This window comes from Molothrus ater, chromosome 32, assembly GCF_012460135.2.
Source record: "Molothrus ater isolate BHLD 08-10-18 breed brown headed cowbird chromosome 32, BPBGC_Mater_1.1, whole genome shotgun sequence".
NCBI lineage: Eukaryota > Metazoa > Chordata > Aves > Passeriformes > Icteridae > Molothrus > Molothrus ater.
The window spans coordinates 831,833-858,291 of NC_071659.1; the positions used below are offsets into that span (position 1 = coordinate 831,833).

The 26,459-nt window shown below is 65.3% G+C and overlaps 4 protein-coding genes and 1 pseudogene across 10 annotated transcripts; 3 read left to right on the forward strand and 2 right to left on the reverse strand.

Moving 5' to 3' along the window:
* Nucleotides 1–955: 955 nt before the first annotated feature.
* Nucleotides 956–7,362, reverse strand: EIF2B4 (eukaryotic translation initiation factor 2B subunit delta). Of its 3 annotated transcripts, XM_036405254.2 has the most exons (13): nucleotides 7,165–7,360; nucleotides 7,028–7,071; nucleotides 6,779–6,917; nucleotides 6,118–6,327; nucleotides 5,834–5,916; nucleotides 5,544–5,635; nucleotides 5,091–5,205; nucleotides 4,743–4,819; nucleotides 4,458–4,560; nucleotides 4,140–4,267; nucleotides 2,435–2,615; nucleotides 1,415–1,595; nucleotides 956–1,196 (listed from the first exon to the last, which is right to left on the reverse strand). In XM_036405254.2, exons 1-13 carry the CDS (start codon nucleotides 7,184–7,186, stop codon nucleotides 997–999), a joined length of 1,575 nt encoding a protein of 524 aa, XP_036261147.1. In that variant the 5' UTR covers nucleotides 7,187–7,360; the 3' UTR covers nucleotides 956–996. The 3 variants fall into 3 exon arrangements, with proteins under 3 accessions (XP_036261147.1, XP_036261146.1, XP_036261145.1); XM_036405253.2 differs by having other exon boundaries at nucleotides 6,118–6,324; nucleotides 7,028–7,362; XM_036405252.2 differs by having other exon boundaries at nucleotides 7,028–7,361.
* Nucleotides 7,363–7,502: 140 nt separating this feature from the next.
* On the forward strand, nucleotides 7,503–14,437 carry SNX17 (sorting nexin 17). Its single transcript, XM_036405209.2, has 15 exons — nucleotides 7,503–7,655; nucleotides 9,504–9,578; nucleotides 9,774–9,891; nucleotides 10,175–10,239; nucleotides 10,319–10,429; nucleotides 10,783–10,873; nucleotides 11,049–11,136; nucleotides 11,891–11,960; nucleotides 12,058–12,150; nucleotides 12,286–12,489; nucleotides 12,786–12,908; nucleotides 13,024–13,101; nucleotides 13,279–13,353; nucleotides 13,626–13,667; nucleotides 13,756–14,437. Exons 1-15 carry the CDS (start codon nucleotides 7,593–7,595, stop codon nucleotides 13,873–13,875), a joined length of 1,416 nt encoding a protein of 471 aa, XP_036261102.1. The 5' UTR covers nucleotides 7,503–7,592; the 3' UTR covers nucleotides 13,876–14,437.
* A 15-nt stretch (nucleotides 14,438–14,452) lies between these two features.
* On the reverse strand, nucleotides 14,453–18,845 carry ZNF513 (zinc finger protein 513). 3 transcript variants are annotated; one of them, XM_036405208.2, is made up of 3 exons: nucleotides 18,768–18,845; nucleotides 16,054–16,647; nucleotides 14,453–15,657 (listed from the first exon to the last, which is right to left on the reverse strand). In XM_036405208.2, the coding sequence occupies exons 1-3, from the start codon at nucleotides 18,805–18,807 to the stop codon at nucleotides 14,906–14,908; spliced, it is 1,386 nt and encodes a 461-aa protein (XP_036261101.1). In that variant the 5' UTR covers nucleotides 18,808–18,845; the 3' UTR covers nucleotides 14,453–14,905. The 3 variants fall into 3 exon arrangements, with proteins under 3 accessions (XP_036261101.1, XP_036261100.1, XP_036261099.1); XM_036405207.2 differs by having other exon boundaries at nucleotides 16,054–16,644; nucleotides 18,594–18,826; XM_036405206.2 differs by having other exon boundaries at nucleotides 18,594–18,826.
* A 166-nt stretch (nucleotides 18,846–19,011) lies between these two features.
* LOC118700638 (E3 ubiquitin-protein ligase RNF19B-like) lies at nucleotides 19,012–24,591 on the forward strand. 3 transcript variants are annotated; one of them, XM_036405217.2, is made up of 10 exons: nucleotides 19,012–19,323; nucleotides 19,588–19,674; nucleotides 20,345–20,938; nucleotides 21,373–21,548; nucleotides 22,026–22,176; nucleotides 22,872–23,034; nucleotides 23,405–23,519; nucleotides 23,624–23,758; nucleotides 23,858–24,050; nucleotides 24,185–24,591. In XM_036405217.2, the coding sequence occupies exons 3-10, from the start codon at nucleotides 20,496–20,498 to the stop codon at nucleotides 24,342–24,344; spliced, it is 1,536 nt and encodes a 511-aa protein (XP_036261110.1). In that variant the 5' UTR covers nucleotides 19,012–19,323; nucleotides 19,588–19,674; nucleotides 20,345–20,495; the 3' UTR covers nucleotides 24,345–24,591. The 3 variants fall into 3 exon arrangements, with proteins under 3 accessions (XP_036261110.1, XP_036261112.1, XP_036261111.1); XM_036405219.2 differs by having other exon boundaries at nucleotides 22,872–23,026; nucleotides 24,185–24,296; XM_036405218.2 differs by lacking the exons at nucleotides 19,012–19,323; nucleotides 19,588–19,674 and adding an exon at nucleotides 19,711–19,830.
* A 253-nt stretch (nucleotides 24,592–24,844) lies between these two features.
* On the forward strand, nucleotides 24,845–26,038 carry LOC129047039 (uncharacterized; annotated as a pseudogene).
* The last annotated feature ends 421 nt before the right edge of the window (nucleotides 26,039–26,459 follow it).

A 26,459-nucleotide genomic window follows, 5' to 3' on the forward strand; every position in this document is an offset into this window, starting at 1 on the left:
TGGCGCTTCTGGACCCGCGGGCCGGAGCCTGGAGAGGCGAGGCTGGGCCGCTTCTGCAGACATGGAGATGGGGCAGGGATGGGCACCGAGGCCCCGTGGAGTCGGGCTTGCAACACTGCTGCTGCGTCTGTAAACGATCCTGGCGGCTGCAGTTGGGAATACCAACAAACAACATGTGCACATTACCTGATTACAGCTCTCCCTCGAAACAACGAAATCAGGGAGAATGCGAGGACAATCTCCCCTAACACAAATTATTCAGTCACGCTGCAGTGGTGATGTCGCACGGGCCAGCACACCCGGGGTGCAGCGACCTGCCCGGTATTAGTTCCTTCCCTGCGCTGCGAGTCCGCAGCTCCCGCCCGGCCTGGCCCGGCCCGGCCCGCACACGCGAGGGCAGAGGGGTCTCTGAGTGGGCTGTCCCGTCATGCCGCGCGGCGGGATCTAATTTGCATGGGCACGCCCCGTGAGGACTCCGTTGGCCCTGCCAGAGCAGCGGTGCGATTTGCATGGCCCCGCCCTCGGCGGTCCGGGAGCCGCGCGCCGGTGCCGGTCGCGCTAGGATCGTGGAGCACCGCCGGTCGCGCTCGGGCCCCGGGGCACCGCCGGTCACGCTTCCTCGCCCCGGGCACCGCCCGCCGACCGGCCGGCCCCGCGGGTACGGGCCCTCTCCGGGGCTGGTTCCAGAGGGACCCGGGCTGTCCCCCACCAGCCCAGCTCGGGGTCTGCCAGAAGCACACGAGTGCCACCAGATCTCCGAGGAGGGTAAGCCAGGGCCCATCGCCACACTGTCATCGCTTCCCCACAGAAGGGGCATAAGGACAGGGAAGACTCATCTATGGCTGCAGCCTGGAGTGGGAGGAGAGGCCCCAAGGAAGGTGCAGAGCTGTGCCAGTGGTGACATGGATGACATGGGTGCCAGGGCTCTGCCACACCACAGATGGCACACACAGAGTACTGGGGCCTGGTTTATTGGTGTCCATGCAGCTGCTCTGATTACTGATCCACATTCTTCACGCGCAGGACCACAGGCACTGAGGTGCAGGGGATCATGCCCAAGTCTGTGATGACCAAATCCACCAGGTCTGGGGGTGTCACATCATAGACCAGGTTAAGAAGCCGTAGGGACTTGTTCTCTGCCCAGCCCCCAAGCTGGGCCTGGCCCTTCCGGAGCACAATCAGGTCATCAGGGTCATCTGCAGAGAGTGGAGAAGCAATCAGGATCAGGAGAGGGACAGCACCTCTCCATGCTGCCCCTGGAGCAGCACACACCACCACCATCTGCCACGTGCCCCCGCCTGCAAGTGACCCCTTGCCCAGGAGGAGGGATGGCAGGGCCGAGCAGCCTGTCGTGGTCCACAGCAGGGACTGGGAGAGAAGGTGCCAGGTGGGGGGAAAGGGACAGAAGCCATACCCAGCTCATTGGAGACAAAAGAATCTGTCTGCACCCGCTCGCAGAACTTGTACGTCTCACAGCAGACGAGGACGGGCACGTTGTGGGCCTTGGAGACCAGCGCGATCTGCGAGGTGCCCACGCGGGACATGACGGAGCCGTTGGCCAGCAGAGCGTGGGCTCCCAGCAGCACCTTGGACACCTGCCGGGGAAACACAGGCTCTGTCAGCACCTTTGGTCACACTGCAGCCTCCCCTGTCACCGTGGTATTTTCCCTTTGCCAGCATTTCTTCTCCTGGGAAGCTGGAAAGCTTCAGCTTCTCCCTGTTTTGCTGCTTTGGAATGTGATTTGGAGATTGTTCATCCAGCATGTGAATTGTTTTAATTTAATGACCAATCATGGTCCAGCTGTGTCAAGGCTCTGAGGAGTCACGGGTTTCTATTATTCATTCTTCTTATACCTTGTGATGTATCCTTTCTCTTTCTTTAGTATAGTTTTAGTATAGCATAATATTATAATGTAATATAATGTAATATAATGTAATATAATGTAATATAATGTAATATATATGATATAATATGATATGATATAATGTAATGTAACATAGTGTAATGTAGTATAATGTGATATGGTATATGATATGATATAATATGATATAATATATATGAGATGAGATGATAGGATACAATATAATATAACGTAATGTAATATAACATAACGTAATGTAATATAGCGTAATGTAATATAACATAGCGTAATGTAATATAATGTGATACGATATAATATAAAATGTATATGAGATGAGATGATATGATATGATACAATATAATATAACGTAATGTAATATAACATAACGTAATGTAATATAGCGTAATGTAATATAACATAGTGTAATGTAATATAATGTGATACGATATATGATGTAACATACCATAACATAATATCAGCCTTCTGAGCACTTGGAGTCAGATTCCCATCTCTGACCTCGTCCTGGGGGCCCTCACAAACCCCGCATTGCCCGGCCCGGGCAGGCCCCTCACCTCGGGCAGCACGTAGGAGATGGCGTTGATCATGACGTAGGTGCAGTGGATGCCGTGCCGGACCAGGCGGCGCAGCGTCTCGCGGCCCTCCAGGCGCGGCCGGCTGTCCACCACGATCACGCGGAACGCGCGGCCCTGCTTGGCGTGGGCGTCGCACAGCGTCCGGTTCACCAGCGAGGAGCTGCAGGGCGCCCTCCCGTCAGGAGCCGCCCTCCCGCCACAGCAGGCTCCCACCTGGCCACGATGCCACCCTCGTCCCCACACTCACCCTCATCCCCACACTCACCCTCATCCCCACACTCACCCTCATCCCCACACTCACCCTCATCCTCGATACCCACCCTCATCCTCGATACCCGCCCTCATCCCCATACCCACCCTCATCCTCGATACCCACCCTCATCCTCGATACCCACCCTCATCCCCACACCCACCCTCATCCTCGATACCCACCCTCATCCCCACACCCACCCTCATCCCCACACCCACCCTCATCCTCGATACCCGCCCTCATCCTCGATACCCGCCCTCATCCCCATACCCACCCTCATCCCCATACCCACCCTCATCCTCGATACCCACCCTCATCCCCACACCCACCCTCATCCTCGATACCCACCCTCATCCTCGATACCCACCCTCGTCCCCATACCCACCCTCATCCCCATGCCCACCCTCATCCCCACACCCACCCTCATCCCCACACCCACCCTCATCCTCGATACCCACCCTCATCCCCATACCCACCCTCATCCTCGATACCCACCCTCATCCCCATACCCGCCCTCATCCCCACACCCACCCTCATCCTCGATACCCGCCCTCATCCTCGATACCCACCCTCATCCTCGATACCCACCCTCATCCCCATACCCGCCCTCATCCCCACACCCACCCTCATCCCCATACCCACCCTCATCCCCATACCCACCCTCATCCTCGATACCCACCCTCATCCCCACACCCACCCTCATCCTCGATACCCACCCTCATCCTCGATACCCACCCTCATCCCCACACCCACCCTCATCCTCGATACCCACCCTCATCCTCGATACCCACCCTCATCCCCACACCCACCCTCATCCTCGATACCCACCCTCATCCTCGATACCCACCCTCATCCCCACACCCACCCTCATCCTCGATACCCACCCTCATCCTGGTGAGCACTGCCCCTCCAGAACCCTCCTGCCACGATGGCTCCCAGGGCACTTCTCCCTGCCCTTGCACAAGGACACACCCTGGGAAAGGTCTCAGCCCTCCCTGGAAGCTGCACTGACCTCCCTGTCTGTGACAGCACAAGGGACTCTGCCACTCCACACCCTCTCACCACACTCCTGGCCTGCACTGGCCTCCTGCCCCTGCTCCTTGCTCTGCCAGGATACACAGCATACCTGGACTCCTGCTGCAGCAATCTCTGGTTCTTTTCCCCACCTCTACTTCTTGGGATGCAAACTTCTGTATTTTTGCTTCCTGACATTTGACTTTGTTTCAGGTTGTTTAAAATCCAGTGAACAGCCCTGGCTGTTCTGTAAGTGCCCTGGATGGAGGGAGCTCTGGGGGCTCTGGGGTTCTTGGAATCCAACTTCACACCAGGTAGGACAGTGCTGAGCCCTGTGCAGGACCAGCACAGCCTCACCTCCCACACTGCTCCATTCCCTGCTCCTACTCATGGGATCAGCTGCCTGTGCTCCGTGCTCACCATCCATACACCAGGATCACGTCGTGGTCATTGATCTTCTCAAAGGCAGACCTTGAGATGGCCTCAGCTGCCAGGACAATCTTCTCTCGCAGGTATTTGTCGATCACGTCCTGGAGCTTCTCCTTTGCCTGGGGAGAGACATCACATACAGATTTTCTTGCTCTCAACATCTCCCTGATTTGAGCTAGGTCAGCATCAGGCTCTTCCTCCTAGCAACAAGCTTTCAATTCCACTGCAGCACTTTCTGAGTCTGTATCCCATCCCTGCTCAGCTCCTGCACCCAGGGCCTGGAGCCTGCCACTGAGCAAGGCCACTCACCTCATCCTCTCTCAGGGTGTCAGGCAGGCATGAGATCTCCTTCTTGAGGAACTTGATGGCATTGCCCATGCTGGCTGAGAGAGGCCGGCACTGGTTCAGGAAGCTGCAGAAGAAATGGGCTTAGCTCCAAAGCAGCCTGGAGGGCCAAGACAGGGAGAGGGAGGGTGGGCAGGAAGGCAGAAGCCTAGGAAAGTCAGTTTGGGTGGACACCAACTCAGAGATGTGAACAATGGACCACACTCTGTGGAGCTTTGGTCCCTCTGCTCTGGCACTGGGAGCCCTCACCTGATGTGTGGCTTCAGCTTGGCCACCAAGTCCCGTGACAGCTCCTCATTGGGGGGAGTGGAGTAATCCCGGATCAGCTGGGACAAGAAGAAAGGGAGTATGATCTCAGGACACACATGTTGGGGCACACACATCCTGCACAGCCTGACACGCTGCCTGGAGGGACAAAGGCTGCTCCAGGGACTCAAACCAGCAGTGGCAGTGCCACACAACGACCCTGCCATGGCACAACCCAAAGGAAGAGGCTGAGGATGACTGACCACAGACACAGCCCCAGCAGTCACAGGGTACAGAACACGCTCCTGCACGCAGCACACAGGCCCTGCTGCCAGGTGGCTGCTCAGGTACCTGTTTGAAGACCTCGAGCAGTGCGATGCAGCGGGCGTTGGAGCCGTTGATGATGCCCTGCGAGTACTGCAGGCCCAGGCGCATCACTGCGGGGTGGATCACTGTGGAGGGGATGCTGCAGGGACCAGGGGGAGGGAGCTGTCAGCACCTGTGCGGCCCAGAACACTCGACATTTATGAGCTCCAGCCCAACAACCCACGGGACGGCCCAGGAAGGGGGCTGGCAGCAACCTGAGGAGCCAGGCTCACCCCACAGCCCCCTCTCCTGTGGCCCTGCACTCTCCCCACAGGAAAGATATTGGGCTGCCCCTACTGCCACTCCCCAGAGCGAGCAAAACGTCCCCCACCACTCCATCAGGTGTATCCCACATGCAGGACTATGACACCCCTCCTCCATAGCCATTCTGCAGCCAGGCCAGCCAAAGCAGAGCCCTGGGCTGGGGAGGCCCTGTACCTCATCTGCTGCGTCAGTGGCTTCTTCCGGCTGTACTGGTGGAGGTGGGAGAACAGGTTGACCTTGGTGCCGTAGTCCTGCCTCAGAGGTACCTGCAGCCAAGTGTGGTGATGGCTCACCCAGTGCTCTGCTTATTCCAGGGCCACCAGTCACACCCAGCACTTGCTCAGGGCACGCAAAGTTCCCCTCTGCCCTTCAGAGAGCAGGCCCTGGTCCCACCATGTGCCCCCCCAGGCCCTCTGCACCACAGCTGCCCCAGTGTGCAGCCTGTCACCCAGTCCTCCTCCTACCTGCTGCCTCTCCAGCTTCTTGGCCAGCTTCCTCTGGGCAGCAGGGTCATCCACCTGCACATGCTCCGGCAGCCGCTTCACCACTGCAAGGACAGCTCGGATGAGGCCAAGCTGCTTTGGTGCAGTCCCAAATTCAGGGAAGGCAGGGCAGCACCCAGGGAAGGACAGGCAGAACCCAGAGCACGGATTGATCACACAGGCATCCCCCGTCTGGGCCCACACCAGACCCTCCCATCTTGCTCGCCCACCCTCTGCTCACCACCCCGTGGTGCTGACAGCCTTACTGGACTGGGGCTCGGTGGGGCTCTGCCGGGGCTTGGCCATCGTGGCTGCCTGGCTCAGCTCTGCCTTCCTGGCCTGCTTCTGGGCGCGCTCAGCCTCCTGCTTAGCCCGGCGCTCCGCTCGCAGCTCCGCTTTGCTCTTGCCCCCCGCGGGTTTCTCGCCGTCACCGTGGCCATCAGCCGGGGCAGGGGGGGTCGTGGGCTGAGCAGCTGCTGCGCGGAGGAAGGGGGAGTCTGTGCCCAGTCTGGCCGGGAGATGCAGCCCAGTGCGAGGGGCAGCCCGCGACAGGGAGAGCCCTCCAGGCCCTCGAGGGGCTCCAGGCCCTCGGCACGGCGCAGCTGACTCGGCACGCCGGGGGTACGGCACGCCGGGGGTACGGCACGCTCCCGGGGGTACGGCACGCCGGGGGTACGGCACGCTCCCGGGGGTACGGCACGCTCCCGGGGGTACGGCACGCTCCCGGGGCAGGGGACTGTATCTCTGTACTGCAAACCCCACAGCAGCGCGGCCAGCCAAGGGCTCAGACCGGGGCCCGGACCGGGGCTACGTCCCAGGGGTCCCGCTGGAAGACACGGCCGGCTCCGGGCGCTGCCAGCCCGGGACAGCCGCGGGCCCGGCCCGGTGCTGCCCCGCTCAGGGCCCCGCGGAGACGGCGGCGCTCACCCCGCGGCTGCCCCGCTTCGGGGGGCGCACCCAGCTCCGCGGGCTCGGCCGACGGCCCCTTCTCGCTCCTCTTCTTCTTCTTCTGCTGCTTCTTCTCCTTCCGCAGCTGCAGCTTCTCCTCCCGGGAGAGCTCCGGCGCCTGTGGGCACACACCGTCAGGCGGCCCCAGCCCCGCTCCGCCGCCCGGCCTCACACCGGCCCCGGCCCCGCTCCGCAGCCCGGCCTCACACCGGCCCTGGCCCCGCTCACCTGCGGTCCCGCCGCCACTGGCGCAGCTCCCTCGGGGTTCCCATCTAGAATTCCGGGAGCGTGAGCGCGGCCGGGTCTCGTCCCGGAGCCAGTCCCGGTGTCCCGGAGCCGGTCCCCGTGTCCGGTCCCGCACTCACCCTCACGCTCCCACTCCGCCATGGCGCCGCCCTCAGCGCCCTCTGCCGGCCAGGCGGCGCCACATGAGCACGCACGTCCGCTCCTCTCCGTGACGCGGTGACGTCACCCCCGGTGCGGGCCGGTCCGTTCCCGGGGCTCCCTCCGGGCCCCGCCCCCCGGTCCCGTCCTGCCGCGGGCACGCGCTGCGGGCGCGCCTGCAGCCGCGGCGCGGCGGGGCCGCTCGGGGCGGGGCGGGCACGGCACGGCGGGGCGGCCCCGGGGCGGGCGGAGCGGGGCGAAGCGGGGCGGGCGAACAGCGACGGCCCCGGGCGGGGCGGAGCGGGGCGGCCCTGGGGCGGGCGGTGCTGCCGGCCGCGCCATCGCGGGGAGTGCTGGCCCGAGATGGCGGCGGCGGGAGGCGGGTAGCGGGGGCGCGCTCGGCCCGGCCATGCACTTCTCCATTCCCGAGACCGAGACCCGCGCCGGGGACGGCGGCGCCGCCGCCTACGTGGTGAGCGGGGCCCGAGGGAGCGCAGCTGTCCCGCAGAACGGAGCCGCCCCGCGGAGCCGAGTGGGTGGCGCGGCTCCTCGGCCCGGGTGCGGTGCGGCCCCGGTGGGGCCGTGCGGGTCCGCAGCCCCGGCGCGGTGGCGGGTCGGGATCAGGACCGGGAGCGGGACCGGGGCCGGGCGAGGCGGGCAGGTCCCGGCCCGCCGCCATCCCCGGCCGGCGCCCTGTGCCAGGGCCGAGCAGGGATCGGGCCCCGCCGCCCCCGCGGCTCCGGATCGGGCGCGGGAGGTCCCGGAGCAGCCCCGGGGGTGTCCGGACCTTGCCTTGCCCGGTGCCGCGGGCGGGGGCGGGCAGCCCGCTGGGGCCCCGTCCGGTCCCATCCCCAGCTCCGGCTCATCCTGGCCCGCCCGTCCGTCCGTTTGTCCCGGCTTCCTGTTTTGGTCCCTGCGCCGTGAGCGCCTCCGGAGCGGAGCCGGGACGCGGCCGCCCGGTGGCGGCGGCTCTCGAGTGCCCAGAGCCCTTCCCGGGGCCGGCAGACCCCCCAGGCTGCGCGGAGGGTCCGGATCGCTGCTCTCGGGGCCAGGGTGGGCAGCCCTGGGCTTCAACACCCACGCTTGCTTCCCGTGCCGAAATCCCTGTCCGGGACCCTACGGTGGGGCAGCCCGGTCCCGGTGTGAGCGGCGATGGAGAGACCTGGCGATCGGCGGGAGCTGCAGTTGCTCAAGGGCCTCAGGAGCAGGCAGCCCTCGAGGCATTTCGTCCTTGTGACCCCCCTGCCCTTTGCCCTCCGCGGCTGCCGAGGCTCCTCGGGCCTGGGGGAGAGCCCGGGGGCTGGGCAGGAGCTGTGCCTGATGGAGAGCCCTGATTTGAGCAGGTGTGGCTGCTGCCCGTGCCACTGCCGTCCCTCCCGGTGCCCCCGCAGCAGCCGCGGGGCACCGGGCTGGTTTGGGTGGGGAGGTGCCCGTGTGAGCCTCAGCCTGGCTGGGTAGTGCTCAGGAGCAGGAGGGCACTGGGGCATCTGTGGGAGGCTGGGGGCTCATGGCCATCCTCTCCCCTCCCAAACTGTGCTGTGGGGGTGGCAGGAGGACAATGCTGTCCCTTGCTGGGACTCTCTGTCTACGGTGAGCTGCCGGGAGCTGGACCATGGAGTTGCCAGGTGTTCCCTGTGTGTTCTGTGCTCTGCCAGGTGTTCCCTGTGTGTGCTGCACTCACAGCTGTGCTCTGCCAGGTGTTCCCTGTGTGTTCTGTGCTCTGCCAGGTGTTCCCTGTGTGTGCTGCACTCACAGCTGTGCTCTGCCAGGTGTTCCCTGTGTGTGCTGCACTCACAGCTGTGCTCTGCCAGGTGTTCCCTGTGTGCTCTGCACTCACAGCTGTGCTCTGCCAGGTGTTCCCTGTGTTCTGCACTCACAGCTGTGCTCTGCCAGGTGTTCCCTGTGTGTTCTGTGCTCTGCCAGGTGTTCCCTGTGTGTGCTGCACTCACAGCTGTGCTCTGCCAGGTGTTCCTGTGTGCTCTGCACTCACAGCTGTGCTCAGCCTGTGGCATCAGCAGGAGCTGAGCCAGAGCTCAGCCAGGACCTGCTCCTTGTGAAGCCCTGGCAGTGGGGAGGGCTGTCCTTGTCCGTGGGGCTGCAGTGTGGCTCTGTGCTCCCCAAAGCTGGGCAGACAGGGTTAGACCTTCCAGGTGTCCAGTGGCACATCTCTTGGGTGTGCTCACACTTCCTGAACCACTCTGACCTTCGGCAGGGTGCTCAGGGATATTGCCTTTTCCTGGGGGCTCCCTGGCATCCTGGGCAGCTCCTGGGGTTCCTCCAGCTGGCAGGGGCTGGCTCTGAGTGGCCTCTCTCCCTGCAGGCCTACAACATCCACGTGAACGGGGTGCTGCACTGCCGGGTGCGCTACAGCCAGCTCCTGGGCCTGCACGAGCAGGTACGGGGACACGGGGCAGGGCTCCTGCTCCCCACATTCCAGCCGGGTTCTGGGTGCCGCTGGGCTCCCACGGGGATCAGGGGTGCTGGAAGCTCTCTGCTCCCCTTGCTAGTCCTGGAGATCGGCGAGGGTGGGGACCAGGGCAGCCACTGTCCCTCGGGGGGCTCCTGCAGCAGCGCTCTGTTCTTGCCCTAGTTAAGGAAGGAGTATGGCGCCAACGTGGTCCCAGCCTTTCCCCCAAAGAAGATCTTCACGCTCACCCCAGCAGAGGTAGAGCAGCGCCGGGAGCAGCTGGAGAAGTACATGCAGGCTGGTAAGCTGGGCAGGGCACGGCCCATGGCTTCCTCCCTGCCCTGCTCCATTCCCTGTGGTGCCTCTTGCACCTCCCAGGGCAGCCCTGGCGTTTGATGGCCTCGTCCCCTGGGTGCCAGCTCCTGCCCCAGCCCTGCCCTGGCAGAGTGGGGCTGTGCAGGGGTTCCCTGGCTGGCCCAGCACGCAGTCTGAGGGCAGGCTGAGGGGCTGCACAAGGGCCAGGCAGGGGTGTGTGTCCCTGTCCCTTCCCACGGGATGCCTGACCGCTCGTGCCCCTCCTGCAGTGCGGCAGGACCCGACGCTGGGCGGCAGCGAGACCTTCAACAGCTTCCTGCGCAAGGCCCAGCAGGTGAGGGCACACCTGGGGCGGCTCTGGGGCCCCCAGGCTGTGTGAGGGGCTGGGGTGCCAGTGCTGTTCCTCTCTGCAGGAGACGCAGCAGATCCCCACAGAGGAGGTGGTGCTGGAGGTGCTGCTCTCCAACGGGCAGAAGGTCAAGGTCACCATCCTGACGTCGGACCAGACAGAGGATGTCCTTGAGGTGCCACAGCTCTCCTGCTGGCTGGGACCAGCCCCTCCTGCTGCCCTCTGGGGTTTCCCACTTGTGTGGGGCTCTCTCAGCCTGGTAGCCCCCCCTGCCCTCCCCTCCCATCTGCCCACCCTGCAGCAGGGCTGACCTGGTGGGGCTGAAAGCTGGGAGCTGAAATGGGTGTGCTGCAGGGTGTGTCTGGGTCCAGACTGGTGTTTGGGGTCGCTGTTTCCTGGTTGCAAGGAGCCCAGGCCTGGCCACAGGGCAGCAGAGGTGCTGCCTTCCTGCTGTTGGGAGAATGCACATGGGCTGGGTCTTGCCACCATGTTGGGACTATATTGGGACTATGCTGCTCTTCCTCCCAGGCTGTGGCCTCCAAGCTGGATCTGCCAGATGACCTGGTTGGCTACTTCAGCCTCTTCCTAGTGAGAGAGACCAAGGATGGAGCTTTCTCCTGTGAGTAGAGCCCACTGTGGTGGGACATGTGCTGTGCCCCTGCCTGGAGTGAGGGCTGTGTGCTTGGGCCCTGCCCTGGCTGGGGGCACAGCTGTTCTCCTGGGGACACCCTGGTGTTGGGGGCCATGGGGCTCCTGCTGCCCAGAGGTGCTGCTGAGCCCTTGTTTCCCCGCAGTTGTGAGGAAGCTGCAGGAGTTTGAGCTGCCCTACGTGTCAGTGACCAGCCTGCACAACCCTGAGTTCCAGATCATCCTGCGCAAGAGGTGAGCGGGGCAGCATTGGGGTGGTGCCCAGGGCTCCCTGCTCTACAGAGGGACCCTCCCCTCCTGCCATTGCTACCCAGGGCTCCCTGTTCCACACAGGGACCCTCCCCTCCTGCCATTGCTGCCCAGGGCTCCCTGCTCTACAGAGGGACCCTCCCCTCCTGCCATTGCTGCCCAGGGCTCCCTGTTCCACACAGGGACCCTCCCATCCTGCCATTGCTGCCCAGGGCTCCCTGTTCCACACAGGGACCCTCCCCTCCTGCCATTGCTGCCCAGGGCTCCCTGCTCTACAGAGGGACCCTCCCCTCCTGCCATTGCTGCCCAGGGCTCCCTGTTCCACACAGGGACCCTCCCCTCCTGCCATTGCTGCCCAGGGCTCCAGGATCCATACAGGGACCCTCCCATCCTGCCATTGCTGCCCAGGGCTCCCTGTTCCACACAGGGACCCTCCCCTCCTGCCATTGCTGCCCAGGGCTCCTGGATCCACATAGGGACCCTCCCCTCCTGCCATTGCTGCCCACTGATGCTTTGGCCCCCAGGAACGCACCTGAGCATCCCTGACTGTGACACTGGAGCAGGGGTTGCCCTGCTGTGCTCAGCTCATTCCTGCCTTCCCATGGCAGCTGGTTTAGGGGGGGAGCAGGGCACAGTGACTGATGGTTAGGGGGGAGCTGGTCAGACCACAGGAGGGTGATTTTCTCCTCACTGCTCTCAGGAAGTGGAGAGCAGGCTAACCCCTGTGGTTCCCTTCCAGCTACTGGGACTCGGCCTATGACGATGATGTGATGGAGCACCGTGTGGGGTTGAACTTGCTGTATGCACAGGTGAGGGTTGGTGTGGCACAGCCAGGTGAGGACAGACACTGTGCAGGGGCTCAGGGGGCTCCGGTCCCAGGTGCTCACCAACCTCTGCTGCCTGCAGACGGTGTCAGACATTGAACACGGATGGATCCTTGTCAACAAGGAACAGCACCGGCAGCTGAAGTCCCTGCAAGAAAAGGTCTCCAAGAAGGAGGTAGGACAGGGAACAGTGCCACAGCTGGGGCAGTTCTGGCTCTGCACCAGCCCTTCTCCATGTGTGGTACCGGGTGGTGTCCTGTTCCTGGCCCGGGTGGGCGGCAGTGCTGAGCACCCCTGGCCCTGCCTGCAGTTCATCCGCCTGGCGCAGACCCTCAAGTACTACGGCTATCTCAAGTTCGACCCCTGTGTCACTGATTTCCCTGAGAAGGGCTGCCACGTCGTCGTCAGCGCCGGCAACAACGAGCTCAACTTCCAGGTGCGGCTGCCCAACGAGCAGATCAAGGAGGGCAGCTTCAAGGTCACTCGCATGCGGTGCTGGCGGGTCACGTCCTCGGTGAGTGACGCCTGGAGAGCAGGGAGGGGGCTGGGGGGGCACCTCTTCCTAGGAAAGGTGCTGGCTCTGATGCCAGCTTCTGGCCCAGTAGGCCTGGAGAGGGTCTGAGTCATGCTTTGGGGCTGAGGGGATCATTGGTGCGAGGACACTGGAGGGGACCTGACAGTGGCAGAGGACTGGTGGGCACTGGGCGGGTGTCCCACACTTGGCTTGGTGCTGCCCTCGAGCTGCACTGGTGTCTGGGGAGCTGCTCCTTCCCCTCTGGAGGCTCCCAGCCTTGCTGTGTGTCCTTGCAGGTGCCCATGAACAATGGCCCTTCGGGGAGCAGCCCAGGGAAGTCCGAGGTGAAGCTGGAGCTGGCTTTTGAGTACCTGATGAGCAAGGACCGGCTGCAGTGGGTCACCATCACCAGCCCACAGGTAGAGCTGCCTGCATGGCGGGCTGGGGGTGGCTGTGAGGGGAAGGGCTAAGCCCTGCATAGGGTGCGGGAAGGCTGTGGGGTGCATAGAGCCCTGTGACACTTCTCCCTTGCAGGCCATCATGCTGAGCATCTGCTTGCAGTCCATGGTGGATGAGCTGATGGTGAAAAAATCTGGAGGCAGCATCCGCAAGGTGAGGGCTGGGGCTGGATGATGGCTCTGGAGTGGGATCCCAGCCTGGCCCTGTGACTTCCTAGGGCCTGGACTGGGTCCTGAGTGCTCCCCTCAGGATGGGGCCAGCATCCCAGGGCTGGTTATAAGCCCAGGGCTGACACGGGGCCCCTGTGGCTGAGCTGAGCTGCTCCTGCAGATGTTCCGACGGCGGGTGAACGGGGCCCTGCGGCGCTCGGACAGCCAGCAAGCTGTGAAATCACCTCCGCTGCTGGTGAGTGGGACCCTGCAGCCCTGGGCAGGGGACACGTGCAGTCACAGGGTCTGATGTGTTGTGAACCAGAACTCACTGCATCCAGAAGAGGCGCTGCCCTGTGGCAGGGCTGGGGCAAGCCCAGAGGACAGCAGGGCTGTGGTGCCCTGCTTCCAGAGCCCTGGGAAGGGAAAGAGGTCCTGGACCAACTCAGTGAGCCAGACTCCCTGGGGATGGAGGGGTGGGTGTTGTGTCCCATGACCCTGTGCTGCCCAACTGTGCTGTCCTTACAGGACTCACCTGATGCCTCCTGGGAGCCCATGGCCAAACTCTCGGTGAGTTGTGTGTGGATGCACCAGAGACCTCAGGCTAAGCGGGCAGGGGAGCTAGGGCTGTCCTCATTACCATCTCCCTTCTCCACAGAGCAAGCTCACTTCAGTCAGCCTGCGTGGGATCAGCCACTCCAGCTCTGCAAACGACGTGGGCGCTAACGACTTCCACGGCAATTACGCCTTTGAGGGCATTGGCGATGAGGATCTGTAGTGCCCCCTTCCCAGGACAGCCCCGGCCTGAGCGAGGGCCTTCGCTGAGGAATGTACGACCTGCAGCCAGGTTGCAATCAACGTGCCTCTCACCTGCTACATCCACCTTTCCCTGCTCCCCGGGGCTGGGAGCTCACCCCCAGCCCGCCACTGCCTTCGGGGTGGGGGCAGCTGAACTCCTCCCGCTGCTGGCTCCAGCTGGGAGAGGGCTCGTTTGACCTGAACAGTTGGCCCGGGCAGAGCCCTGGAGCTGCAGTGCAGGGCCTGGCCCGGCCTGGGGGCAGAGCTGCTCCTGTCCCAGCTGGGAAGGCCTGGCCCAGCCTGGGGGCAGAGCCAGGCAGGCTCCATAATGCCAAATTAGCATTTAGGTTTGTGCTCCAAGACAGAGTGCAGTAAGCTGTCTCGGGGGCTCCGCGCAGAGTCCCCTCTAACCCGCTCATAGACGCCAGCATAATCTAGGCTTGTAACCACGTATCTCCTGCTGCTCAGCCCGACAGAGCATTAATGGACAGTAACTGATGTTTACACACTGCAACAATGATTAAAACGGATCCTGATTGGTACCAGGCTGTCTGTTGGGGGGTGGCTGCTGTCCCTCCCCTCTCGGTGCCAGCCCCATGCTGTCCTCCTCTGTAGCAGAACAAGGCCCCCAGGGTGAAGAGCAGATAACAAAACTGACTGTTTAATGCTTTTATACACAATATAAATTACACCGACCAGCACGGCGACAGCCATGGAACCAGTCCTGTTCCCCCCTCCCCCCTTTTCCCCAAACCCCGGCAGAGGAAGGCTCCGGCAGGCAGAAACAGGCAGCTGGGGTGGCTGGGGATGTGGCCGTGCTGCCACATGGGCAGGGGTCAGAGCCACTGGTCGTCACTTCACCCTGCCCAGGCAGGACGGGGTTGCCAGGGCCCCAGCGTGCCTCTGGGCCTGGTGCAAGGCAGCCCTGAGCCCCCGTGGAGGTGCCCGCCTGTCCTCCCTCCCCCAGGGAGGGCAGGCACCCCAGGCCCCCTGCCGGGCTAAGTGCTGTCTCAGGGCAGGGCCGTGCCCACGGCTGGGGGCGCCAGGAGGGCTTTGGCATTGCGTGGGTTCACCCAGCTCTCGGCCGTGTGGCCGTGGATCTTCTGGTGGCGCTTGTAGTTGTCCCAGTGCCCAGTGGTGTAGGAGCAGTCCCGGCACTGGAAGGGCTTCTCGCCCGTGTGCCGCAGCATGTGCCGCTTCAGGTTCATGCTCTGGTTGCAGCTGTAGCTGCAGAGGCTGCACTGGAAGGGCTTGTCGCCTGAGTGGATGCGCCCGTGACGCTTGAGGTTGGCCAGGTTGCCGCAGGCGTAGTCGCAGAGCTGGCACTTGTAGGGCTTCTCGCCCGTGTGCACGCGCTGGTGGCGCTTCAGGTTGTCCAGGTGGGCGGAGGCGTAGGGGCAGAGCGGGCAGGCGAAGGGCTTCTCCCCGCTGTGCGTCTTCATGTGCCGCGCCAGGTGGTTGGGGTAGTGGGTGACGAAGGGGCAGAGGCTGCAGGCAAAGCCCTTGTCCCCGGTGCCCTTGCGGGGGCTGGCACCCGGCTCGGTGCCCAGCACCGCCAGGCTGCAGCGCCCGCACACCTGCTCGGCCAGGCCCTCGTCCTGAGCGAAGCCGTCGTCCAGCACCAGCCCGCACATGCGGCACGTGAAGGGGAAGAGCAGCTCGGGCAGCGCGGCCGCCTCCTCGCCCCGCAGCCGGGCACAGCCGGGCAGGAAGGGGCCGCTGCCGCTGCCCACGTGCAGGCTCAGCTCTGGCAGCAGGGGCTCTGCGGGACAAAGAGACGGGGCTGTGAGCTGGGTGGCACAGTGCCAGCGAAGACTGGCTCAGTGAGGAGCCCCAGTGCCAGCGAGGACTGGCTCTGTGACGAGCCCCAGTGCCAGTGAGGACTGGCTCAGTGAGGAGCCCCAGTGCCAGTGAGAACTGGCTCTGTGAGGAGCCCCAGTGCCAGCGAGGACTGGCTCAGTGATGAGCCCCAGTGCCAGTGAGGACTGGCTCTGTGACGAGCCCCAGTGCCAGTGAGGACTGGCTCTGTGACGAGCCCCAGTGCCCCGGTGAGCCTCGCAGTAGCTGACTTCAGGTCAGTGGCAGGATCTGTGTCCTGTGCCAGCCCCAAAGCCCCCATGGTAGCTCTCCCCACGTCCCCACACCCTCCCACCTTTACCTGGGTCCTTGTCCCGCCGGTGTGGCCCCTCGCCCTCAGGCAGGCGGTGGCTGAGCATGTGCCGCTTCAGGTTGCGGCTCTGGTTGCAGCGGTAGTCGCAGGCGGCACACTGGAAGGGCTTGTCCTGGCTGTGGACGCGCTCGTGGCGTTTGAGGTTGCCCAGGCTGCTGCAGGCGAAGCTGCAGCCCGTGCAGCGGTACGGCTTCTCCCCGGTGTGCGTGCGCAGGTGCCGCGTCAGGTTCACCAGCTGGGCAGAGGCGTAGGCACACTGCGGGCAGGCGAAAGGCTTCTCCCCGTTGTGTGTCTTCATGTGGCGCTTGAGGTGGCTGGAGTAGTGGGAGGCGAAGGGGCAGAGCTGGCAGGAGTAGACGATGCGCTGGCTGCGGCCGCCCTCGGCGCCGGCGCACTGCAGGCAGCTCTGGCCCAGGCTGGCAGCCAGCTGCAGCCCGCACTGGCGGCAGGGCAGCGCGGCGGGGCCCGGCTCGCCCCCCTCCTCGGGGTCGCTCTCCACGCTCAGCTGCTGGTACCCGGAGGAGCAGTCGTCGTCGCTCAGGGCGTACGCTGGGATAGCGATCTTCCCCACCAGTGTGTCTGCTGAGAACACCGCGGGGATGGGGCGGTGTCAGCCCGGCTGGCCTGGGCACTGCCCCTCTGCCTGCACCCCCGTCCCACCCTGGGGCACCCAGGAGGAGCCCACCACACTGTGCACTGCACTGAGGAGCCCCACAGCCACAGCCTGTCCCAACGCCCTGCTGAGGGCCTGTTCTGAGTGTCTCAGGAAACCCTGACACTTCTCATGGCTGGCCAGGACCCCGGCACCAGGAAGGGTGGGAAGATGGGTGGATCCATCACCCACCGGCACTGCTGGGCCTGGGGGGTAGAGGGTGGTGGGCACAGCCTGGCCCAGGCTGGAGAAAGGGGTGCCCATAAAGCTGCTCTGTGCCCCTCTCACTGTGGCACTGCCCCAGCCCTGGGGGTTGCAGCTGGTCACACTCGCATGGCTGGCACCAGGGAGCTCCAACACCAGCCCCTTCCATCCTGCAGGAAACATTCCCCTGCCCCCACAGAGCCCTGTCCGGTGGCAGCAGAGGGAAGGCTGTGCCAGGCTCTCAAATGGAACTTCCCAGCTGGGCACAGACTCATCCTTCTGCAGCCCCTGTGCTTCACAAGCACCCCCAGGCTCAGGGCTGGAGGGGCAGCTCAGCAGGACCAGCTGAGAGCCGTGCCCTGCTGGCCCCGTTCTGTGCCTGCCCTGCACCCCTGGGGCCTGTCAGGCTCAGCAGCTGCCCACTGTCCTGGGACCACCCTGGACCGTCCCCCTGCTGCTGCCACCCGGGCTGTGTCCAGCTGATGAGGCTGACCTAAGCTGTGGGACAGGGCAGCCCCTCCAGCCTCCCCAGCCCTTCCACAAGCACTGCTGGAAACACAGACACCAGAAAAGGGCATCCTGCCAAGGCCTGGCTCTTACGGGGGAACTCCTGACCCTGGCCCAAGCCCTCTGCCAAAGGACCCCCTTTCTCCTCAGCTCAGCCCCAGCCACACCAAGGGACCCACCTGTGCCCTTGGGCCAGTCCCACGCTGACTGAACCCCTGTCCCCTCAGGCCAGCAGTGCCACAGCATCCCCAGAGCACTGTCCCCTAAAGGGCCGTGTCTGTGCCCACATGGCACAGCTTGTCTGGCCTGCCTGGGTCAGTGGGCTGAGCTAGTCCTGCTCCCAGGCTGGGGTTGAATGGGAGGACAGGTATTCCTGGTGGAATTTGTCCCCAGACCCCCGGCAGGCTCCCAGGGCTGCCAAGCAGCCGTTCCAGGGCAGTGAAGCAGAGCCCTGGGAGCAGCCCCATCCCTCAGTGCCAGAGCAGGACACGGCACAGCCCAGCAGCCGCCGAGCACACGGAGCAGGGCACAGCCCCGGGGGACAGCGGGGGGACGGGCACGGGGCCGGACAGTCCGTGCCTTCCTCTCTCGCCGTTCCGTTCCCGCGTTGCTCGGTGCCCGGGGCGGGGAGCACCTCCCGCCAGTCCCGCGAGTAGCTCCCTGGAGCTGAGCAGCGCTCGCTCCTCCGGCTGCCTCGGCCGGGGCTGACCAGGCTCGGGAGCCACGGCGGGACAGGCGCTGCCCGTGGCACCGGGCCGGGGCGCCGGGGCTGAGCGCGCTCCGTTCGGCCCGCAGCGCCGAGGGGAGCGGTGGAACGGGACCCCGGGGCTGAGCGCTGCGCTGGCTCTGGGATGAGCCCGGCCGCGGGGCGCGGCCCCGAACCCACCGCGGGGACGCGTCGTGCCCGGGCCCCTGGCGGGAAGGAGCGTTCGGGGATCGGTGCCGGGGGTCAATGTCGGGCGGGCGGAACCCACCCCGGGGCCCCGTCGGGGGCCGGGCCTCCCCCGTGAGAGGAAGCTCCGCTGGCGCCCGCGCCGGGCGGGCCCATGGCAGGGCGGGCCCGGCCGGATGCGCCGAGCGCGGGCCCGGTACGGCCCGGCTGGGCCGCGTCGCCGCCGGCGGGGCTGCCGGAGAGGGGCGGCGTCCCGGCGGGGGCCGCACGCACCTGGCGGTCCCTTCTCGGAGGCCGGGCCACGGCCCAGCATCAGGTCCCCGGGCAGCACCACCGCCGCTCTTGCCGTCTCCTCGGTGCCATCCTCGGCGTCCGCTGCAGCGCTCCGAGCGCCGCGGGTCCCCGCCGGGCCGCCGCCGCCGCCCCCCGGGCCCGCCGCGCACTCACCCTTCACCGGCTGCGGGTGGCTCTGCTTCCGCCGGGGCATCGTGGCGGGCCCCGGCGCCGGCCCGGCCCCGCCGCCCACCCGCCCGCGGCCCGCCAGCCGCCCCCGCCAGCCCGGGGCGGCCGCCGCCGCCCCGCCTCGACCGGACACTTCCGCTTCCGCTTCCCCCGGGCGCGCGGGGGCAGGGCCGGAAGCGCCCGCGCGACCCGGAAGCGGAGCGGGCGCGTGCGCAGAGGCGGTGCCGCCCCCGGCCCCGCCCGCCCCGCGGCCGCGGCATGAGGGGAGCGGGCCCGGGCCCGGCGGGGGCGAGCGGCCGGGACGGGACCGAACACGGCACACGGCACACGGCACAGGCGGGCAGCGCTCGGGGCTCGGGCGGGACAGCAGCGGCTCCGCCCCTTCCGGCCGGCGGGAGGCGGTGGCAGCAGCGGGACCGGGGCCGGGACCGGGACCGGGGCCGTTGCCAGTCTCTGCGCCCCTTCAGGGGCGGCTACGGCTTTTCCCGCGGTGCCCTCCGGGTCTGGCCCCGCCGAGCAGCGGCGCGGAGGGCAGGCCCCGGTGAGTCCTCACCGGTGTCCCCGCGCGGTCACACCGGGGACACCCGGGGCTTGGCCTCTCGCCCGCTGGTCCCGAGCGCCGCTGGCCGGCCGGTGCCGCCGTGCTCTGGCCTGTCCCGAAGGAGGCCGGTGTAGCCCAGCCGTGTCCCCGGGCTGTGCCATCCCCACCCGCGCCACTCGCGGGGCTCTCCCGGTGGCTCCGCTCCGCCTCCGGGCTGCGTGAGCCGCGCTCGGCCCTTCACGGATCGCCGCTGTCCCTTCGCAGGTCCCACGGGCGCTGCGGGTGCCGGGCTGGGCCGTCCCGGGGAGCCGTGGCCGTGCCGTGCTGCCAGCGATGATTCCCCGCTGACAGGTACAGCCCTGGCCCTCTGTCGCTCCCCGGTCACCGCGGAGATCCCGCCGCTGCCCGGCTGCCCCTGCCTCTCCCCGGGAAGCGCCGTGTCCCCCGGGAAGCGCCGTGTCCCCCGTGGGGATGCAGAGCCCCCCGGTGCCCGGCCCAGCAGAGCAGGTGTGCTGGGGCTCCTCAGCCTCAGCCGAGTGTCGCTGGTTCTGGCCCTGGCACGGGAGTGCTCCGTGGGCTGTGGCAGCGCTGCTGCGGTGGGGAGGGCAGGGGCAGCTTTGGGGTGGACAGAGGGAAGGACTACGGGCAGGGAGTGTGCTGTGGCGATGGATTTGTGAGCTCTAAGCGAGGGAAATGGACACATTTACCCCACTGCAGGAATTGCCTGTCTCCTGAATGAACTGGGTCCCTCGGCTAGTGAACTGCAGTGAAAGGTGCTTTAGCCATGTGTCACCCTGGGGAGGGGCTGGGTGTTGTGTCACCCTGCCCTGTGCCTGGGCTGGCTGTCTCGGCGTTGGCCACTCTCTTCTCCACGCTGGGGATTTGGGAGCTCCGTGGTTCCTGGACCCATCATGCAGAGCTGAAGGAGGCAGGATGGTCCTGCACTGAGGGGCAGAACAGGCTCGGGGGCTGTTCCAGGCACAGGCTGGCTCTCAGTTCCTCTCTCTCTGTTCCTCTGCAGGCTGAGCGGCACCGACTGCGCCTGGGGATGGCTCCGCTGCCGCCCGTGGTGAGGCCCGGGTAGGAGCCGGGCCATGGGGGCTGCAGCCGGGCCAGCTCCTCCCCGCTGCCCTCCGTAGCTCACGGCAGCCCTGGCCACCCCGGCGGGCGCCATGGAGCAGCCCACGCGTGTGCCCGGGCCCCGCCGCCTCCTGGGCTGCTTCAGGAGGAAGCCGCAGCCCGTCGGGGGGGAGACACCGCCAGAACCGGAGCCGCCGGAGCCCGAGGAGCCCCGGGTGGTGCTGGCCCTGGGCGAGGGCCGGGCGCTGGAGGAGTGTCCCCTGTGCCTGCTGCCGCAGCCCCCCGAGGCGTTCCCCAGCCTGGGCTGCTGCTCGCACCGCTCCTGCCGGGGCTGCCTGCAGCAGTACCTGCGCCTGGCCGTCACCGAGAGCCGCGTGCCCGTGGCCTGCCCGCACTGCCCCGCCGCCATCCAGCCCCACGACGTGCACCGGCTCCTCCCCGAGCCCGCCCTCCGCGACAAGTACGAGGAGTTCCTGCTGCGGCGGCTGCTGGTGGCGGATCCCGGAACCCGCTGGTGCCCTGCCCCTGACTGCAGGTACCGCAGCACGGGCGGGAATGCGGGGTGGGCAGCAGGCCCTGCCCGTGTCCTGTGAACCCTTCCCAGGCTGGGCTCCCATCCCTTTGTCCTGTCTTGGGCCGGGTGTGCCCGGGAAGTGTCCAGTCCTGGTCTGGCTGCAGAGCCTGTGCAGCTCTGTCTGCCAGGGCCGGTGCCCTTGGCTGTGCCAGGTACTCTGTGAGCCCCAGGGCTAAGGCTGCTGGACACGGTGGGAGCCCAGCTGAGGGTGGGTCCCAGCTCTCCTGAGCCAGGGCTGTGGCTCAGCTCAGTGCAGGACCAGGGCTGGCACGGCCCAGCCTGGCTGTGCGGGAAGGGGTGCCCTGCTCTCCCCCAGCCCCAGCTGGTGCCCTGCTCTCCCCCAGCCCCAGCTGGTGCCCTGCTGTGCCCCAGCCCCTGCTGCCTTCTCCCCACAGCTACGCTGTCCTTGCCCATGGCTGTGCCGAGTGCCCCCGCCTCACCTGCGGCCGTGAGGGCTGTGGCACCGAGTTCTGCTACCACTGCCGGCAGCCCTGGCACCCCGAGGGCCCCTGTGCTCCACCGACCCCCAGCCTGGCCACGCCCTCAGCACAGCCCGAGGAGCCGGCCCACGGTGAGGCCACCCCGGACAGGGGTGGGAGCAGCAGGGCTGGGGTTTGGCACAGCCCTGTGCCCCTGTGCCTCTGTGCCTCCTGCGTGGGGGGCTGCTGCAGCCAGGTTCCAGCCAGAGTTCCCTCTGCTGCATCTCACAGCCCCGCTGTAGAGGGACCTTGGCTCCCCCCATGATTCCTGTGGGATGGGACAGGCTGGGATGGATGCACACTGGGACAGGGACAGGCTGGGATGGATGCACACTGGGACAGGGACAGGCTGGGATGGATGCACACTGGGATAGGGACAGGCTGGGATGGATGCACACTGGGATAGGGACAGGCCTGGGATGGATGCACACTGGGATAGGGACAGGCCTGGGATGGATGCACACTGGGATAGGGACAGGCTGGGATGGATGCACACTGGGATAGGGACAGGCTGGGATGGATGCACACTCTTCTGTCCTGCTCCCCCATCCCATCTTGTCTCCCCCCAGCTGAGGCCGAGGACATCAAGGTCTGTCCTCGCTGCAGCGCCTTCATCATGAAGATCAACGATGGCAGCTGCAACCGCATGAACTGCACGGTCTGTGGCTGCCTCTTCTGCTGGCTCTGCCTGCAGGAGATCTCTGACGTGCACTTTCTGAGGTCAGTGCAGGGCCTTGGGGGCTGGGGGCTCTGATAGGAGCTGGGGGTCTGTGGGACTGCCCTGGGCTGAGGCTGGGGGCTCTGATAGGAGCTGGGGGCCTGTGGGGCTGCCCTGGGCTGGGGCTGGGGGCTCTGACAGGAGCTGGGGGGTCTGTAGGGCTGCCCTAGGCCGAGGCTGGGGGCTCTGACAGGAGCTGGGGGGTCTGTGGGACTGCCCTGGGCTGGGGCTGGGGGCTCTGATAGGAGCTGGGGGCCTGTGGGGCTGCCCTGGGCTGGGGCTGGGGGCTCTGACAGGAGCTGGGGGGTCTGTGGGGCTGCACTGGGCTGAGGCTGGGGGCTCTTACAGGAGCTGGGGGGTCTGTGGGGCTGCACTGGCTGAGGCTGGGGGCTCTTACAGGAGCTGGGGGGTCTGTGGGACTGCACTGGCCGAAGTTGGGGGCCCTGGCAGGGTGGGGAGCTAGGATGGAGGCAGCCAGGCCCTGCCCCAAGTTTGGGGTTAGCCAAGGGGAGCAGGGTGCTCTGTGCTGCTGGCTCTGGCAGGGCTGGGGCTGTGGGAGGCAGCTGGAGCTCAGGGTTGGGAGCCTGGCTGCCGGCTCTCAGGTGGGCTCGTGGATGTCCCTGACGTGGGGCCAGGCTGTGCTGGTCTCTGCTGCCACTCGCAGAAGCCGTGGCTCAGCCCCGCTCTGTGCCCACAGCCCCTCTGGCTGCACCTTCTGGGGGAAGAGGCCATGGTCCCGGACCCGGAGGATCCTGTGGCAGCTGGGCATGGTGCTGGGAGCGCCCATGGTCATCTCCCTTGCTGCAGGCGTTGCTGTCCCTGTCATCACCATTGGGATCCCCATCTACATGGGTAGGAAGGTACTGGCAGCTGTGGTCCTGCTCCCTGCTGAGCCTGGTAGCCCATGGCTCTTGGCCTGGACAGACCTGCAGTGCTCCCTGCTGCCCTCAGCACATCCCTGTGCCACCCCTGCCTTGCCAGGACCTTCTGCTGCCCCCAGCAGCCCCTGCCAGTGCAGGTGTGCTCAGCCTGGGGAGTGGGTGAAAGGAGGAAGGGTTCTAGATGGGCTTTCCAGGAACACCTGTGCTGTGGTGGCGGTGCTGTGGTGGCTGCCTGTCCCTGGGGAGAGGGAGGGGTGGCTGTGGCTGGAGCTCTGCCAGGCTGGGAAGGGTCTGAGTCCCTGGGGCTGTGTCTTTGTAGTGCCCTTCACTTTTCTGTCTTGTCCCCGAGGTGCTGGGCCAGAGCCGGCGGAGCAGCTTCTCCGGGTGCCAGCAGTGCCTCTCTGTCACCAGCAGTGTCCTCCTGTCTCTCTTTGTGTCCCCCATCATAACAGCTCTCACTGTGGGTGAGTGCCGAGGGCCCTGCCCACGGTGGGGGTGGCACCGTGGGGGATGTCTGGGGCCAGCAGGGCTGGGCTGGGCTGGGCAGTGACCCTTTGTGTGCCCACAGGTGTCGGCGTGCCCCTGGTGCTCACCTACGTGTACGGGACCGTGGTGCTGTCGCTGTGCCGGAGCCGCTGGGGCTGCAGGGACGGCCGCGCGCCCGGCGACCTCGGCGTGGTGGAGCTGGACAACCTGGCCAAGCGTGGGTCCCGCAGAGCTGGCAGGCCTGGCCTGTGCCCTCCTGTGCAGCGGGGCAGTCCGTGGCACGGCGTGCTCTCTCTCTCTCTCTCTCTCTCCACAGTGAACGAGCTGTGGTCGGCGCTGCCCAGCCCCAGAGCGGCCGAGGACGGAGCTCCGGACGCCGCCGCCTCCCTCTCCCTGCCCAGCAGCGGCCGCAGCCCGCGCCCGGCACGGCCACAAGGGGACAGCCAGTCAGCCAGCACGGTGGCCCTCGCTGGGAGCATGCTGAGCGAGGGCCAGGACACCTCTGACAGGTAGGCAGGGTGCCGAGAGGCTGGGGGTGGCACATCCCTTCGAACAGCGTCCCTGCTGTGCTGGGCAGGGATGGGGCTGTTCCCCTTGGGGCCGCTGCCCTCAGGCCGGTGTCTGTCTGTCTGTCTGTCTGCAGGGAAGGCGTCACCATCGAGGTGGAGGTGTCGGTGGAAGCGGTGCCACGTTCTGCCCGGCAGCAGAGCCTCAGCAGTGCCCTGTCTGGGCAGAGCCTCTCTGGGGACTCCCTGGGAGCCACCAGTGACAGGGGCAGCTCCGTGGGTGTCCCTGTGGAGTGATGGGGGCCTGAGGGGGAGAGTCCTGATCCACACACGGGCCCTGTGCCCTCCTGTGGCAGAGCCAGGCCCCCTCTGCCAGCACACCCAGCCCTGGGAGCTGGGTCCTGGGCGGGTGCCAGCTGCACCCAGCACTGCTGCACCCTGCACTAGCCCTGTCCACCCCTTTCCCAGAGGCACCACTAGGAAATAAAGCCGCTCTGCTTTCTTTTCACTAGGAAATAAAGCTGCTCTGTCTCCTGTGGCAAAAGTCCCCTGACAGCATGGCCCCCTGGCAGCCCACTGGTGTGCACGACAGGCGTTACATCTGACCTGGGTGAGGAAGAGGCCACCCAGGTGATGCAGGGGTTATCTGGAGTGGCCTCTGCCCTGCCTGTACCAGCTGATCTGCCCCAAGAGCAGGCTGCAGGGTTAGGGGAGGGCAGCAGCCCCCCAGCTCCCATCTCTGGTGCTGGGCCCCACAGGGATCCATCCTGCAGCAAGGCCAGTGTGGAGGGAGCACCATGGGCTGTAGGGCACCTATTGCCAGATGCGTTTCGTAGTCTCAGGCCCTGGGATCCTTGCCACTCTGACTCCACTGCAGCATTGTGGGGAGAAAAAAGCTGCTTCTGAATGTTTTGCTGCTCAGAGGTGGGCAGTCACAGAATGAGTAAAGGATTTGGGTTGGAAGTGAACATAAAGCTCATTGCTGTCCTTTGCCATGGGCAGGGACATCTTCCACTAGACCAGGTTGCTCCAGCCTTGTCCAACCTGGCCTTGAACACTTCCAGGGATGGGTCAGCCACAGCTTCCATGGGCAAACTGTGCCAGGGCCTCACTAGGGAAGGATTTCTTCCCAATATTCCATCTAACCCTGCCCTCTGGCAGTGGGAAGCCATTTCCCCTTGCCTGTCCCTCCAGGCCCTTGGCCGAGTCCCTCCGTGTTTCTTGGAGCCCCTTTAGGCACTGTGACTCTAAGGTCTCCCTGGATGCTTCTCCAGACTGAAGCCCCCCAGCTGTCCCAGCCTGTCTCCATAGCAGTGAGGTTTGTGAGTTGGCTCACCTGCACAGCTTCCTCCAGCTGCTCTGGGATTCCCACGTGATGGGGCTGTGCCTTTGGCAGTGCCTTGCACTACAGATCTTCCCGAAGATGAACTCCACCCTGCTGGTCCTGGGCTGTTGTCTTGGCTCCTGCAGTTCAGGCTGTCCCTCACCAGCCCAGGTGCTGCCTCTGCCTCCAAGCCTCAGCTCCCCACCCTGCCTGGTGGCTCTGCACTGAATTGTCCAGTCCCGACCTGCTCTGGTGTCTGCAGTGTCCAGGCTGGGCCCCTGCAGCCCTGTGTGAATCTGGTGCTTCAGAGCCTCACACACCCCAGTGCTGCAGCTGGATTTGCTCCTCAGGCTGTTTCCACGTTCCCCTGGAACAGGGCTGCCTGAGGAGACCTCTCAGGAAGACTTTTTTCCTTTGCAAAAGTGGGTTTGTTCTCAGCACAACTTCCACTTGCTGCCAGCTGGGTTTATCTCGGGGTCACTCTGGGAAGGGACCTCACACTTCCTCCCTGCTATCAACATCCTGGTCAAGGCTACTCCAGATTTTGAATCAACAGAATGGATAGTCATAGGGACAAGCAGCCCCAAAGTATTAGTTATTTCTGCAGTCCCTGGGAGCCTGAGCTGAGGCAGCTTTGCTTGGTGACATTAAAACCAGTTTGCCTCAATTGCCATGTGGTGTCATCCCATTCCTGCTGCATGCCCGTTCCAGGCATCCATCTCCAGAGGGTTTGGTTTTAAACTGTTCCTGGTCATTAAGGTTTGTGATGCAGTCTCCAGTCTCTGTGGAGTCCCCAAAATGGCTCCGATTCGTGGTAACCTCACATTAGTAACCTGTAGACCATTTTCTGTGTGCTCTGTTGATGTTCTATCATGCTGATTTTTACTCAGAATGCTCTGTGGTGGGTCCTGTGCCACAGCAAAGGCCCTCAGAGCTGCAGCTGCTCAGGGAACAGATGCAGGGGGGCTGTGCCTTCCTGGCAGGCTCAGTGCTGGCAGCTCACCAGGAACAGGGGAGCACAGGATCCTGGGGCTGTGCAGGGAGGTGCCCTGGTCACCTCCAGTGGTGGCTCTGCTGTCACAGGAGCC

Excerpts from the sequence above, each read along its gene's own strand:
- EIF2B4 (XM_036405252.2), bottom strand. The coding sequence starts at position 7,186 with ATGGCGGAGTGGGAGCGTGAGGGTGAGTGCGGGACCGGACACGGGGAC. Across the intron at positions 5,206-5,543 it reads CCACTGACGCAGCAGATGAG|CATCCCCTCCACAGTGATCC; the intron begins GTACAGGGCCTC and ends TGGTCCCTGCAG. Across the intron at positions 1,197-1,414 it reads TTTTGTCTCCAATGAGCTGG|ATGACCCTGATGACCTGATT; the intron begins GTATGGCTTCTG and ends CACTCTCTGCAG.
- SNX17 (XM_036405209.2), top strand. The coding sequence starts at position 7,593 with ATGCACTTCTCCATTCCCGAGACCGAGACCCGCGCCGGGGACGGCGGC. Across the intron at positions 7,656-9,503 it reads GCGGCGCCGCCGCCTACGTG|GCCTACAACATCCACGTGAA; the intron begins GTGAGCGGGGCC and ends CTCTCCCTGCAG. Across the intron at positions 10,874-11,048 it reads CAAGGATGGAGCTTTCTCCT|TTGTGAGGAAGCTGCAGGAG; the intron begins GTGAGTAGAGCC and ends GTTTCCCCGCAG.
- ZNF513 (XM_036405206.2), bottom strand. The coding sequence starts at position 18,807 with ATGCCCCGGCGGAAGCAGAGCCACCCGCAGCCGGTGAAGGGTGAGTGC. Across the intron at positions 16,648-18,593 it reads CTCCGAGAAGGGACCGCCAG|CAGACACACTGGTGGGGAAG; the intron begins GTGCGTGCGGCC and ends CGGTGTTCTCAG. Across the intron at positions 15,658-16,053 it reads CCGGCGGGACAAGGACCCAG|AGCCCCTGCTGCCAGAGCTG; the intron begins GTAAAGGTGGGA and ends TTTGTCCCGCAG.
- LOC118700638 (XM_036405217.2), top strand. The coding sequence starts at position 20,496 with ATGGAGCAGCCCACGCGTGTGCCCGGGCCCCGCCGCCTCCTGGGCTGC. Across the intron at positions 23,520-23,623 it reads CATAACAGCTCTCACTGTGG|GTGTCGGCGTGCCCCTGGTG; the intron begins GTGAGTGCCGAG and ends GTGTGCCCACAG. Across the intron at positions 23,759-23,857 it reads GCTGGACAACCTGGCCAAGC|TGAACGAGCTGTGGTCGGCG; the intron begins GTGGGTCCCGCA and ends CTCTCTCCACAG.